This window comes from Drosophila grimshawi, unplaced genomic scaffold, assembly GCF_018153295.1.
Source record: "Drosophila grimshawi isolate 15287-2541.00 unplaced genomic scaffold, ASM1815329v1 contig_848, whole genome shotgun sequence".
Lineage (NCBI taxonomy): Eukaryota > Metazoa > Arthropoda > Insecta > Diptera > Drosophilidae > Drosophila > Drosophila grimshawi.
In genome coordinates, this window is record NW_025063692.1 from 19,531,697 (window position 1) to 19,546,109 (window position 14,413).

General features: G+C 42.4%; 3 protein-coding genes across 6 annotated transcripts; 1 reads left to right on the top strand and 2 right to left on the bottom strand.

Moving 5' to 3' along the window:
* Positions 1-1,195: 1,195 nt before the first annotated feature.
* On the top strand, positions 1,196-8,610 carry LOC6564914 (period circadian protein). 4 transcript variants are annotated; one of them, XM_032738479.2, is made up of 10 exons: positions 1,196-1,260; positions 3,346-3,563; positions 3,629-4,620; positions 4,980-5,336; positions 5,838-7,333; positions 7,465-7,710; positions 7,786-7,790; positions 8,007-8,144; positions 8,211-8,393; positions 8,466-8,573. In XM_032738479.2, the coding sequence occupies exons 2-10, from the start codon at positions 3,472-3,474 to the stop codon at positions 8,500-8,502; spliced, it is 3,546 nt and encodes a 1,181-aa protein (XP_032594370.1). In that variant the 5' UTR covers positions 1,196-1,260; positions 3,346-3,471; the 3' UTR covers positions 8,503-8,573. The 4 variants fall into 4 exon arrangements, with proteins under 4 accessions (XP_032594370.1, XP_032594369.1, XP_001991477.1 ...); XM_032738478.1 differs by lacking the exon at positions 1,196-1,260 and adding an exon at positions 1,304-1,382 and having other exon boundaries at positions 8,466-8,610; XM_001991441.3 differs by lacking the exons at positions 1,196-1,260; positions 7,786-7,790; positions 8,466-8,573 and adding an exon at positions 1,304-1,382 and having other exon boundaries at positions 8,004-8,144; positions 8,211-8,359.
* Positions 8,611-8,662: 52 nt separating this feature from the next.
* LOC6564913 (circadian clock-controlled protein daywake) lies at positions 8,663-9,774 on the bottom strand. Its single transcript, XM_001991440.2, has 3 exons — positions 9,678-9,774; positions 9,104-9,596; positions 8,663-8,983 (listed from the first exon to the last, which is right to left on the bottom strand). Exons 1-3 carry the CDS (start codon positions 9,757-9,759, stop codon positions 8,785-8,787), a joined length of 774 nt encoding a protein of 257 aa, XP_001991476.1. The 5' UTR covers positions 9,760-9,774; the 3' UTR covers positions 8,663-8,784.
* Positions 9,775-11,082: 1,308 nt separating this feature from the next.
* Positions 11,083-14,222, bottom strand: LOC6564912 (paraplegin). The gene is made up of 6 exons (XM_001991439.3): positions 13,900-14,222; positions 13,012-13,827; positions 12,407-12,943; positions 12,069-12,339; positions 11,467-11,990; positions 11,083-11,377 (listed from the first exon to the last, which is right to left on the bottom strand). Exons 1-6 carry the CDS (start codon positions 14,071-14,073, stop codon positions 11,222-11,224), a joined length of 2,478 nt encoding a protein of 825 aa, XP_001991475.1. The 5' UTR covers positions 14,074-14,222; the 3' UTR covers positions 11,083-11,221.
* Positions 14,223-14,413: the final 191 nt, after the last annotated feature.

Sequence of the window (14,413 nt, forward strand, 5' to 3'; positions counted from 1 at the left end):
AGGCTATTTCAGTGCTTTCACTTTTCACGTGCACATCCCCATTTCCTGAGGCATCTGCATAATGGCAAATAATTGCTGATATTTCTATATTTAAATGAAAATGCAGATGTGTCAAAGTATGTAACAGGCAGGAAGAAGCTCCTTCAACCGAGATATATCTTTCGAGATGACACAATGTGAATCGTAATTGAATATCTGACAACGCCTAAAAGACTGCCACACCAAATTGGTGCAGTTTTCGAGTTCGTTTGACGATAACTAATGCAAGGCCATGACAGACTGCACTAAGGGACAGAGGGTAAGGGGCAAGGCAAGGCAAGGGCGGGCAGCGAGCAACGGTGACAAACAATAAACAATATCAGTTACAAGAACAACAGCAACTCACGTGGCCGCTATGCGTGACTCGCAGTGTGCACAGTTTGAGGCACATTCATGCTGAATTTAACGTGCTACACAACCCAACCCACCACCCCCTCCCCGACTGTGTGGCCAGACCATCAACAATTCAAGCAGCATGGCAGCAGTCAACTTCCCGATAACCAGCAGCGTTCCTTTAATAACAGTTGCCACTACTAATGATTCTTATGTAGCTTTGATTACGTTCACCGACAAACATTAACCCCAAACGGGACCTAACGGGTCTAAATTCGTACAGCAACTCTGGACATGCAGCAGGTTAATGCATAAATAATGCACATATATATATATATATATGCACATATATATATATATATATATATATATATATATACATATAATATTGTCTGACATCAATACTTTAAATTAAAAGTAAAAAAATAATTTAGAATATTTTTTTGTTTGTTCTTTTAAATAAATTTATTTATGGCTGCCAAATTTATTGCGTTGCCATTTGCCAGTCATTGGTAAATTGAGTGGCCCAGCAATGGGTTAAACGAAAGCCAGGCAAAGTATGTCAAAGCGAACAATGCCGAATTCTAAACGAGCGATTGGAAATCCCGAAGAAGAACGCACGTTGCGGCTGCTGCTGGTGTTGCAGTGTGTCGTGTTTCTGTGTGTGTGAAATGATTGTATTGTGTGTGTGTGTGTGTGGGCAAATATTGCAAAGCTTGGCCAGTGCGCTTCTCGTCTCTCAGCTATCGAGAGTCTGTCAGTATTCGGGCGAGTTTTCAACAAGTAGGTCGCGATTGAACGCAAACATTTCTTTAAAACGTTTAAAACATTAATACGGACATTTTGTTTTCACTTTTTGTGCAAGTGCAGTTAAAGTGCAACACATAAGTAAATATATATTAAAAACAAAACAAAAACAAATCACATTGAATATATGCGAATTTGTTCAATATAAGATACATATTTGAAACTGCGTTTGCAATCAGTTGATCGAGAGATAGAGCGAGAGAGTAAGTGCATGTGAATGAATAGGAACGCATAGCTTTAGAGAGCGCGCAGCTGAGGAATTAAACAACGAAAACAACAGCGTTCTGAGAGCAGTCGCATTTGATTCGATCTTATAGAAGTGTGATTGTGTTAGTGTCCACAAGCTCAATGAAATACTTACATAAACTGTGTTGTTGTTGTGTTGTTACGTACATGTTTACGTTCAACGTGCTCATTTATGAGTAATTCCCTTGGGCACATCAATGTATGGGTGTCGTCTGTGTGAGATATATGTGTGTGGGAGAGAGAGGGTGAGAGAGCGCGAGAGAGCTTTGAAAGGCTGAGCACAAAAATTGCACTCATCTGCACCGGCTCAATGTAGTGGAAAGCTACGTGCATATGAATATACGAACTGAATTTCAATTGCGGTAGTCCCTCACAATATAAATCTATATATGTATATATATATATATATATATAATAAATAATTACAATTTACTCCAAAAAAATACACTAGTTGCAAAAAAATCTGGAATATAATATTACAGATTGAAAATGGAAACTTATAATAAGAATTTAAGATTCAGAATTTTGTATTTTGCCATAAAAATGGTTGACGTAATTTTGCACAGTGACCAATAATGCATTTACTCAAGAAATAACACAATCGGTATTTGAGTTATATACCAAATCGATTGGTTTGTTCAGCTACCATGAATGATAATGAATCGCATTCAATGAATCAAACTGAAAGTGTATGAGAGTGAATGAATCAAGCATATACCATAAGGTATATGTATATATTCTTGATCAAGTGTGTATCACGAATATCGATAAAAATCGATTTCCGATAACAATAAAATGTGAAAATTTTATGAATATGCCTCGACATGTTAATGAGCGAGCAATTTTACAAATTTTATCAAGCTCAAATAAGAAACCCTAAAATGTATTTTGTTGTTAAATATATATATGCGAAAGAATACATGTGTGAGAACAGTGTAGCATCATATAACAAATAATCTGCAGCTGCCCAAGATATATAACATATACACATATATAAATGTTGACAATTGCAAAATATTGGGTTACATGTTATTTGTATTTGTATTCAAGACTACGAAATTTGATAAACTAATCAAATGGAGTGCATTGGCCTTATTTATGCTGGAGACTGAGTGCCACTAATTATGCAACGCAAGAACTCTTCAATTTCTCAACAACAAATTTCATTTTCTTGTAAAGTATTGTATGAACTTTAGGCTGAAAACGGAACGAAAGGAAAATGCAAATATTTTATAGAAATCAACCAAAGCTGTCGCTGTCAAAATTAAACCTTAGCCACGCCTCTAAAATGGAACTTTAATATGTGATTTACCGATTTCGATAAGAACAAAAAGAAACAAAAAAATCTGACAGCACTGAGCAACTCACCACACAAGCATAACAAATGGTCAAGAAATATGGGCTTCCATTGAGCAAGTGCAAGTGCCATTAAAAGCTATTGGATTCTCTCATTTCGATGGATTTCATATCACCACTTGACCAACCCCCACAACCACCCCCTCAATAAAATTCTGCTGACCTTATCCATTGCGCTTTCAAACGTGACTGTGTTACGTAGTCTCAATGATTAATCAAAACAATGTATGAAGCAACAACAGCGATTAACTGAATCAGCAACAGTAATTAATAAAAAAATATATATATAGAACACATATGTAGAATAGATGTGATTCTCTCCTTCTCTGCTGATTTGACTTGATTCTTAAATGACAACGCCACAGAACTGGAACCTAAGACTAAAAATAATAATAATAATAATAATAATTATATGTATACACACATACGATGTATATAGAACAGATGTTATGCTCTTCAGCTGCTGTATACCTGAATTCAATTTTAAGCAACCATAACAAGACCTATAAAAAATGAATTAAAACTAATGCAAACTTTTGCTAACTTTATTCTCTTTTGTCTTAGTTGCATGTTGAGACCTTATCAAGTAATTCAACGAGTACTTAAATTAGAAAATTGCCGACGAGTTGTATTTTTAGCAGGCTTGAAACTTATATAAAAACAAAAAGAGCAAGTAAATACAAATTCAAAATGGAGGGAGAATCATCGGAGTCAGCACACAATGCAAAGGTAGCCGACTCGGCCTATTCGAACAGCTGCAGCAACAGTCAATCACAGCGCAGGTGAGAATTCCAGATATAATATCATCTACTATGGTGACCATATATATTCTTGATTTGCACTCCAGTGGCAGTTCCAAGTCCCGGCTGAGCGGCAGTCATTCGTCCGGCAGCAGTGGGTATGGGGGCAAGCCCTCCACACAGGCCAGCAGCAGCGATCTGATCTCCAAGCGCAACAAGGACAAGTGCCGCAAGAAGAAGAAGGCCAAATGTCCGGGGCAAATGACGGCAACAGCAAACGCATCGCACATCGATAATGCCGAGGAGCAAAAGCTGGCGAGCAGCGCCAGCTGCGAACAGCTCCAGAATCTGCAGGACACACAATCGCAGAGCGATCAACCGGCCAGCGATCAACAGCAGATGAGCGAACAGCTCGACTCAGAGCTGAGCGAGTCGACCAACAATCAATTGGAGCAGGTGCAACAATTGCTCTCAACGAAATCGCTTAATGGCATAGCATTGCAGTCGACTGGATTATCTGCCTGTCCAAACGTTGGCGGCAGCATCAAGGCCGACAAGTCTTGGGAAGCGACACTGGGCAAACTAGAAACGGTTGCTGCTGGCGCCAACAGACAACATCAACATCCAAATCAGCATCCACATTCGAATCACCATCCGCATCATGAGCGGTCCAAGGAGGATAGCTTCTGTTGTGTGATCTCCATGCACGATGGCATGGTGCTGTATACGACGCCCAGCATTACCGATGTCCTTGGCTATCCCCGTGATATGTGGCTGGGTCGATCCTTCATCGATTTTGTGCATGTCAAGGATCGCTCGACATTCGCCAGTCAAATCACAACGGGCATCCCAATTGCCGAGACACGCGGCAGCCTCCCCAAGGATGCCCGAAGCACATGTGTGATGCTCCGACGCTATCGGGGATTAGCCGCCGGCGGTTTTGGTGTCATAGGACGTTCCGTTAACTATGAACCCTTCCGCTTGGGATTGACGTTCCGGGAGGCGCCCGAGGAGGCGCGACCGGACAACTATGTGGTCTCCAATGGCACCAATATGCTATTGGTCATCACCGCCACACCCATCAGGAGCAGCTACAAGGGTGAGTGTGTGAGGCAGAATGTTCCAAAATGACCCTTTATTAAGAACGGAAAAGAAAGCATCTTCAATCTCATAAAAAATATAGACTTGGATAAAACAAATCAAGGCTTCATTACTTTTTATTCAGAAATAAATGAAGTAAATCTGTAAAATATAAAAATATAACATTTTCAGAGTGTTTCTGTTTTTTATATTTATTCTTAGAAGAATTTTATTATTAGTTTTTTGTTACTTAAATTGGTTTAATCATTACTATAATAATTGACATATATACAAGAAACGTAGTCCGATGTTAGAGACTCTAAGAGCTAGAGACTTTTAAGCACTTGCTAATTTAATCAACCCCCTTTTATTGTGCAGTTTGCGATGAGATTCTGTCGTCGAAGAGTCCCAAGTTTGCCATACGCCACACGGCTGCTGCAATCATATCGCATGTGGATAGCGCATCGGTTAGTGCGCTTGGCTATTTGCCGCAGGATCTGATTGGAAGGTCCATTATGGATTTCTATCATCACGAGGATCTACCGATCATTAAGGAGACGTACGAAATAGTCATGAAGAAGGGACAAACGGCTGGCGTCTCCTTTTGCAGTAAGCCCTATCGCTTCCTCATTCAGAATGGATGCTACATCCTCCTCGAGACGGAGTGGACCAGTTTCGTGAATCCTTGGTCGCGCAGACTTGAGTTTGTTGTCGGACATCATCGCGTTTTTCAGGGTAAGTGAAACATATGCCAAATGGAATCGCACCGAAAATCTAGTTGAAGATTTCAAAAACGTTGAATCTAAATTTTAGCCAATTACAAAAATAATCAATTTTGTAAGTTGCAGAATATTTAGCAATCTTGCGTAGAGGTTCGTCATATGGGTCTCATGTGTAATCCTTGACAAGCTGGGAGAACTTCAAATCTATAAAAAAATTTATATTTCAATACAATTTCCAATTCGATTTTTGATAAGTTTTCTAGCTGAATGAAGGATTATTCTCTAAATGCTACAATACAATATAACTTAATTTATAAGAAAAGTTTTCTAGCTTGTTTTGCAATAGTTATTCACAGATATCTTAACTAAATCGAGGAGAAAAACCAACCAATCAACGAGTTGAGGAATCCCCTCAACGAATTCCCTGTTAACAAATTTGCCATTTCTCTCTCTTTCTCTCTCTCTCTCTCTCTCTCTCTCTCTCTCTCTCTCTCTCTCTTCTCTCCCCTTTCAGGTCCCAAAGAAGTCAATGTTTTTGAGGCGGCGCCGACTGTGAAATTAAAAATACCGGACGAGATGCAGACTCGTAATAATCGTATCAAGGATGATATTGTGAAGCTACTCGCGGAGACAGTCTCCCGACCATCGGACACCGTTAAGCAGGAGGTATCGCGACGATGCCAAGCACTCGCCAGCTTCATGGAAACACTGATGGATGAGGTGACGCGGGCGGATCTGAAGCTGGAGCTGCCGCATGAGAACGAGCTGACGGTGTCGGAGCGAGATAGCGTTATGCTTGGGGAAATTTCGCCGCATCACGACTACTATGACAGTAAGAGCTCCACTGAGACGCCGCCGAGCTACAATCAGCTCAACTATAAAGAGAATCTGCAGCGTTTTTTCAACAGCAAACCAGTCACGGCGCCGACCGAGCTCGATCCGCTCAAGGCCGACTCCTCCTATGCGAGCAGATCCCGTGAGGATGCGCGGAGTGCGATTAGTCCGGACCATGGTGGCGAATGTAGCGGCGGCAGTGGTTCCTCTGGCAATTGCACAACCAACAGCAATATTCTCATGAGCAGCTTCACAAATACCAGCAATACCGGCACAGGCACCTCTGGCTGTGGTAATTCCGGTGGTAAACTTAGCGGATCTGGTGCGGTTGCGGTTGGGGGTGCTGGTGCTGGTGCTGGTCCTAGTCCTAGTCTTGGTGCTGATAACAGTATACCGCCGATTAGTGTCACTCTTACCGAATCGCTGCTCAGCAAGCACAACGATGAGATGGAGAAACGCATGCTGAAGAAACATCGTGAGTCTCGCGGACGCAATGGTGAGAAGAACAAGAAGACGGCGAACGAGAAGATGTTGGAGTATAGTGGTCCCGGCCATGGCATACATGGCATCAAGCGGGGTGGCTCCCATTCCTGGGAGAGTGACGCGAACAAGCCGAAGCAGCAGCTTCCACTTAACATACCATTGGTTGGCACCGGCGATGTCATGTGCTCGACAGCAAATCCCTCATCGCATGCCAGCAATCATATCCAGGCCGTACCAGCTGGTCTCAGCTGCACCCAGAATCTCTGGCCGCCATTCTCCATTGGCATACCGACGCCGTCGGTGCATACAACAGCCGTGGCCCAGAGCAACTTCTCGCCGAGCCTCTTTCCCGCCTTCTACTATATACCCGCTCAATTGCCAAGCACATCGACAACGGTGTCCACATCCTCGCCCCATTTGCCGCACTGCTCGCAGAGGAGCTGCGAGGAGCCGACAACCTCGCAGAAAGCAGCAGCTGCGGCGGCGGCAGCAGCAACGGCAGCAATTCCCCTCCAATATATGGCTGGTGTCATGTATCCGCATCCATCGCTCTTCTACACACATCCGGCGGCTGCGGCCGCCACAGCGATGATGTACCAGCCCCTGCCCTTCTCCAGCGTCGCCAGCAACCTCCTCCAATTGCCAAGCAGATTCAACAACTCGCATGCCAGTTACAACAAGACTGTCTACACGGTATGTCATGATTTTAATTTCCTTTTCATTTTATTTTCTTTACTCTTTTTTAATTGTGTTTTAATAATGGAAATTTTGGAGTACAAATTCCTGGCTGCTTCTAGTGCCTAATCTCAATCTAATCATTGCAGGCGCAAAAGGTGAGGGTAGCACCACTGTCGACGACAACGGTGAAAGGGCAGGGAGCCTTCTTTTCGATAACACCCAACCAGCTGCAGATATCCTCGTCGGTGAAGGCCGAGCCCGGCTCGAATGTGGCACTTTCCGATTCATCCAAAAAGGAGGCGTCGAATCAACCGATTGAATCGGTTAACGTCGAAGCAGACGGATATACGTCCGATCCAACAAGCAATCCATCTAATCACAACACAAAACAAGTAAGATAAAACAGTTTTGTAAATTACATCATAATAATATTCTAATCAGCTTCTTTTAACCGATCGTCCCAATAGATTTGGTATATGGTATAGCAGTCCATTATTCCTCATTTTTTGTTTATTTCTTTTTTCAAATCATGCAAATACACTGAGCCGTTATAATTCAGCTTACTTTATATAGATACATATATATAGAGATATTTTTCTTGTCAAAATCATCATAGCCTACACTTAAAGTTAGACTTTTAAATGAGCAAAAGTTTTGGTCATCGCTTTCATATCTTCTCACACAGAAGTACACGGATAGCAATGGCAACAGCGATGATATGGATGGCTCCAGTTTCTCCTCCTTCTACTCGTCATTTATCAAAACAACCGACGGCTCAGATAGTCCACTGGATACTGAAAAGGAAACCAAACATCGCAAGCCAATGGTAAATTTGATTATAACGGAAAAAACAGACAACATTTAAGCCAACATTGCAATTGCATTTGCACAGCAACTTTTGCAAATGGAGAGCAAAATTGTGGAGCATCCGGAGGAGGATCAAACGCAGCACGGCGATGGATAGCAAGTGGCATCCCTGCTCCTCTGGTGGCAATGGTTTAAATGTTTGCAACGTGCAGTTGGTCAGTCAATTGTCACAATTTACACATCTAAAATTTGAAATTGCATTACTTAGGTAAGAAGAATCATTCTGCAATCCCCTAACAAACTCTGTACTTATCTCCCTTTCGATCTTTCTTTCTTGCAGAGTTTTACACATAATGTGTAGAACATATTTTAAATAACCAGCTCTGGCAATGTAAAGGCGATGCAACGTTTCAAAAACATAAAACATTCATTGATTTAATTTAAAAACTTTATTAAAATAAACGCTGCAATTGCGAGAAACAAACAGCAAATAAGCAAATCTTCATATTTATAGTCAAACAACAAAACAAAAAACAGTTAGCCATTATACTAATTGTATTTCAGAAGTCTTAACAGAACATATAAACAACCATAACCGTAAAATAGATCAGAGAAGACCCATCGTATAAAACTTATCTATATTTACGCAGTAGTCATATTTAATTGTCAAAGAATTCCTCATATGGTATTGTGTCCCACAAATTTTGGATGACTTTCTTTAAAACACGATCAGTAGCTATCATTATCTGGGGATGCACCTCCTTCGCTATGACATCATACTCATCGTTGACTACCTGCAGTGTGCTCTCGCTCAGCTCGACATTATCTTTGAACAAATTGGTCATATCAATGTGACCGCTGCCAGAAGAGATCATGATTTTTAGATTTTTCATCATCATTTTAAAATTAGTCAAATTGTGGGTAATCTCCAAGATATTAGATGTATATATCTTGGTATTACAAAAGCATTCAACTTACGAGCCCACTTTCACAGCCGTGTTAAAGTCGGTGATCTTGAGATAGGTATTTCCATCGTCTCGTTTCTCCGGTACGGCAGTAAGGCGTGTCTTGCACTGCAGTTGTTTCAGCTTGACTGTAATTTCACCCTGGCTAACGATGGACAGCAGCAGTATCTTGCCATTGACATCATAGTTGGCATGCACATCGCAGTAATCTGTGCTAAAGGTCCACGAGAGCTTCATTGGCTTGGTCAGGTCCTTGGTAAAGCCCGTCACTGACTTGAACCGCAATGTGTCGGCAAAGTTATGCAATGTGGTATTAGACATGACCAGATTGAACTGCAACGAACTGCCCGGATCGCCGCTATTACTGCGCAAGGTGCCCAATTCTATGATCTCGATGGGTGCCACATTCCGCTCCGGTATGCCATGCTTGAAGGTATCAACAAAGGCCTGCGCCTGCTTCACATGGCATGCCTCATCCTCAATACGGCAGCGCTTCAATGGTGCAGCTAAACAGTTCAAGTGTTTTTTTTTTTAAATTTTTTTTAAATTGGCTTCAATTCCGTGTGGCATGTTGGATGTGAACTCACGGAAATGATCGGCCCTCGCACCAGGGCTACCCATCAACAGGATTAGGCCACTCGCCACAAATATCCAGTTGCCACTAAACATTTTCACTGACTAACGTGTCGCGAGTGCATCCGGTGCGTTTTTATGCCAACGTTTCTTTTTTTTTCTTTAGTTAGGTAATTAGGTAGAGATAGAGGTAGCAGAACCTGGTTCACAGTTTGAAAGTCTGTTTAAAGTGTGTATGCTTTGGATACCCCGTAACCATTAAGCAGTCCGAGAATAGGAGAGAGTTGTTCAGAACTAGTGAGATATCAACTGTGATGGACTGTGACTGCCCGAAAATCGATAAGTATCGGGATTTCAGCTAAAAAATAATAATAAAAGATTAAGATCGTATTTACAACACAATTCAATAAAAATCAATTTGATTTATATCAATTTTCAATATATATCGGTCAGGGTAAGTGCTAGTCGCGCACTCCCGACCTTTCTTGTTAGTTGAGGCCTTTCTCAAGTGCATTAGCAGTACAAATAGACTACAAATCAAATTGCAATTACCTAGTTTTTTTTATAAAATATTCCAAAATTTATTTATTACTAATAAGGAAGCGAGACTTTATCGCTTCGTCAAGTTCAATATTGTGATAAACACGTTTTTCTCCAATATCCACGCAATCGCATTTGTACTGGGTGTCTTCTTTCGTGCATCGTGTTAAGTATAAGTAAATTATATTATTTGAGATATTGTTCTTAATATGCCTTTCGCATTAATGATATACTATATTACAGGGTATCCTTTCGTACTTGCCTACACATGTTGAGGTTAATGTGAATCATAGTTGTCAACAGTGTTGGGCTAAATGCCAAAGTAAACCCAATTAGAAACTCTTAATTGAAGTATGCTAACATTGCAAAACTTAAATTTAACATTTGACTAACACTTTGAATTTCTTTAAGTTTAGTTTGCTTATCTTATTTAAATATTAGATGCAAAGATCAAATAGTTAAGAAAAAGGAACCCAGTCTAGGTAAGGTTTAAAGATTATTTTAAAAAGTATAAGCCAAGTTCAAAACTCTCTCTCTCTCTCATTCTCTGTGTTTCTGTCTCCCTTTCTCTGCCTGTAATATAGATAGCTATGCAAATGTGGTGTGCCCTGCACCCTTTACAAAAGGTATGTTTTACAAAAGTATCATTATAATAAATAATAATATTTGCTGTGTACTTAAGTGGATGGGCAAAAACACCAAACTAGACATTTTACTGCACTTTTTGCAATTGTATGCCAAATGGAGAAATGCAAATTCTGAGACGTTGAATTGATCAATCAGTTATGGATTTTATATGATTGTTTATATATACATATTGACGTATTCAACAGCAATAAAAAAGCTGAGGCAGCTTTGGCTAATCACTTGACGAAGTGCTAAAAAAAATAGTAAACAACTTTATTTACATTTATTAAACATGAACCGGCTGTGTAAGTGTAAGTGATGCGGGTGCAAGTGGGAAAGATGTGAAGGGTCACAGCTGGAGCCATTGGGTTGTCAGTTCAGTTGTCGGTTGTCAGACTTGTGGCTCAGTCGTGCCCAGATTCTTCAGCGACTGCTCAAAGTCTACAGAGTCCACCTGCCGCTTGGCTGGATCAAACGGTGGCGGTCCAATCAAGCCGCATACCTCATCATAATCCAGTGTCTCCTTGTCCAACAGAGCCTCCGCCAGCTGCAAAGCAAATTAAAGACAAATTTACATATATAATTAAAATGAGAATGTATATTGACCGGGCCAAATACTGATATCGATATAAATACCTTCTCTAGCTTGTCGCGATGCTTGGTGAGCAGATCCTCGGTTTTCCGATATGCATCCGACACCATATTGCGCACTTCGTGATCAATGATGGTTTCCATAGCCCGGGAAAAGGGTTTGCTGCTACCGCCACCGCCGGCAGATTCATTTGCATCGCGCACATATATCGGACCCAGGCGTTCGTTCATGCCAAATTTCTTGATCTGTGAATAGGCAATTTGAGTGACCTTCTCCAGATCGTTTTGGGCGCCAGTCGTGATCTGTTTGAAGATCAAATTCTCGGCGGCACGTCCACCGAGTGCCATGCACATCTTATCAAATAGCTCCTCCTTGGAGTACAGATGCTGCTCACTAGGCGTATATTGGGCAAATCCCAATGCCAAACTCGTGCGCGGCACAATCGTCACCTTGAGCAATATATCCGAATGCGGTAGCATCCAGCCGACCAGTGCATGTCCAGACTCATGATACGCAATCACCTTGCGTTCGGTCAGCGAAAGCGCATGCGAACGCTTCTCGGTGCCACCTGAAAGCAGAGGGAGAAATAATATTTTAAATGTATATATATATATAAATATAATCAATTTGTAAGAGAGACACTCACCCACTAAACGCTCAACGGCATATTCTAGATTCTTGCTGGTGACCTCGGTTTGGACATGACGGGCTGCATGCAACGCTGCCTCGTTGCACACGTTGGCAATGTCGGCGCCGGAGAATCCGGGCGTAAGTCGGGCCAAACGCTGGGAATAACTGTCGGGCTCCTCGGCCAGTTTGACGGATGACAAATGCTTCTCGAAGATCTCCTTGCGCTCCTGCAACGTCGGCAAATCAATAAGTATGTGACGATCAAAGCGACCAGGTCGAAGTAATGCCTGCATAAAAAAAAAAAAAAAGAAATTGATTTACAGTTGAGCAAGTGAAGAGATTCAGATTGTGTACCTTATCGAGTATATCGGCACGATTGGTGCTCGCTAGCATGAGGACGCCTTCTTTGGTTGCCATGCCGTCCATTTCGACGAGCAGCTGATTGAGGGTCTGCTCAGATTCACCGGAACTGCCCTGACCCATACTCTCGGTGCCGGATCGTTGTCGTCCAATGGCATCGATTTCATCGATATAGATAATACAGGGCGCCCGCTTCTTGCCCTCCTTAAAGAGATCGCGCACACGTGCAGCACCGAGGCCACCAATCATTTCAATAAACTCCGACCCATTCATACTGAGAAACGGAACCTGAGCCTCGGTGGCCACCGCCTTCGCCAACAACGTTTTGCCACAGCCAGGTGGGCCCAAGAGCAGAGCGCCGCGTGGCACTTTGGCGCCCAGGCGTTGATACTTGTCCGGTGTCTTTAGATAGTCGACAAACTCTTTAACCTCCTGTTTGGCCTCCTTAAGACCAGCCACGTCGCGAAACAGCACGCCACGTCCACCTTCAAATGGATCCACAAGTGTGAACTTCGCCCGACCCATTTGGTTCTAAAAACAAAATTCAAAATTAAAAAACGGAAACATAAATAAGACAATTAACGCATACAAATACTTACAAATGAGTCCATGCTGATTGGACTCTTCATGCTCTTCATGCGTGTCGCTATGGAGATGAGGAGAGCGCAGAATAACAACAGCATCAGGAGGCGTCCAGTGGTATCGTGGCGATCGTAAGTAACTGGAACGCCATCTTTAATACCCAAGCGTTTCTCGACCATCCGCAGCTTCTCCTCAAATTTGTTGGCATCGGCGACAGCCATGTGGAATATAGTGGATGACACTTTGCGTCCCTTGATGACGGCGCCATCGTGCAGGATAATCGTAACCATTTCCATGTCGGGTCGTATGATCAGCTCCTTGACCTCACCGACGGCTAGCATATGATGCACAAACTCATTCCACGAGACGTATCGTGTGGATCCCTCGGGTCGCTCTGTGCGCGGTGTAATTAGCAATGATATAAAGGCAACAAACATGTAAATGGTGAATAGCCAAAGAACCGCTTTTGTCAAAACTGAACGCATTTTTTCGTCGTTTTCATTTTTGTTATTGTTGTTGTTGCTGCTCGGGTTGGAAGAGTCCCCGCTGGAACTAGAGCCGGCACTGCTGCTCGAACTGGAACTGGATCCTTGTTTTGATTCTTGCCCGCAATCTGACGTGCTTTCGCTGCCTTCCTTGGTGGGCTTATCCTTGCTTTTGCTGCCGCTGCTGCTTCTGCTGCTCGACTTGCTGCTGTGCTTGTCCGCATCTGTTCCTGAGTTGCGAGAGCATAAGCATCGCAGATGTAATTGCTGCACCTCGCGTGGCGTTAATTGCAGCGAGCGCGCAATAACGCCTACAATCGCCTTATACTCCAATCGCAGCATTCGCATCTGTGTGAGGAAAATCGACATGGCTCTTTTTGATACCAGCTGCAATCTGCAATCTGCATTCCCCTCACTCACCTGTCGGTAACTTAGCGGCTGCACAGCAGGCGCAATTGGTGGCCGTTTTAGTGGCAAGCTGGCAGCTGCGGAGCCATTTGGATTGCCCGTTTGCGTCACGTAGGCATGACAGCGCGCCAGATTGTGGTGTCCACGTTGCAGCACATTTCGTAGGTGTCGCAAGCCCTTAAACATAATTCCCAGCCACTTTAATTATCTTTAGACTTGTAGCCGCCGGTTCGAATACGTAACTTGATGTTGTTCGCTTGAAATAACATGGGCTAGTGTTGCCACCCCGGCGCAAAACGATTGGCCAATCAGCTGTTCGATGTTGTTTTGGGGCGCAGTAAGCAACTATAAATTTATAAATAAAGTTGTCATTTTAAGACATATTTTTTGGGAGAAGTTTTTGAAAAAGAGAACAGAAAACACAATTTCTACGCTGATTACAAAATAAATGAGTCTATGTATTTATATTCGATATAAATATCATTGATAATTTGATGTTAATCCTTATACGTTACCCGCATATCGA

Excerpts from the sequence above, each read along its gene's own strand:
- LOC6564912 (XM_001991439.3), bottom strand. The coding sequence starts at position 14,073 with ATGTTTAAGGGCTTGCGACACCTACGAAATGTGCTGCAACGTGGACAC. Across the intron at positions 13,828-13,899 it reads AGCCGCTAAGTTACCGACAG|ATGCGAATGCTGCGATTGGA; the intron begins GTGAGTGAGGGG and ends TTCCTCACACAG. Across the intron at positions 11,991-12,068 it reads TGCCGTTGAGCGTTTAGTGG|GTGGCACCGAGAAGCGTTCG; the intron begins GTGAGTGTCTCT and ends CTCTGCTTTCAG.
- LOC6564913 (XM_001991440.2), bottom strand. The coding sequence starts at position 9,759 with ATGTTTAGTGGCAACTGGATATTTGTGGCGAGTGGCCTAATCCTGTTG. Across the intron at positions 9,597-9,677 it reads TGCGAGGGCCGATCATTTCC|CTGCACCATTGAAGCGCTGC; the intron begins GTGAGTTCACAT and ends TGAACTGTTTAG. Across the intron at positions 8,984-9,103 it reads ACGGCTGTGAAAGTGGGCTC|CGGTCACATTGATATGACCA; the intron begins GTAAGTTGAATG and ends CTCTTCTGGCAG.
- LOC6564914 (XM_032738479.2), top strand. The coding sequence starts at position 3,472 with ATGGAGGGAGAATCATCGGAGTCAGCACACAATGCAAAGGTAGCCGAC. Across the intron at positions 5,337-5,837 it reads ACATCATCGCGTTTTTCAGG|GTCCCAAAGAAGTCAATGTT; the intron begins GTAAGTGAAACA and ends CTCCCCTTTCAG. Across the intron at positions 8,394-8,465 it reads TTTGAAATTGCATTACTTAG|AGTTTTACACATAATGTGTA; the intron begins GTAAGAAGAATC and ends TCTTTCTTGCAG.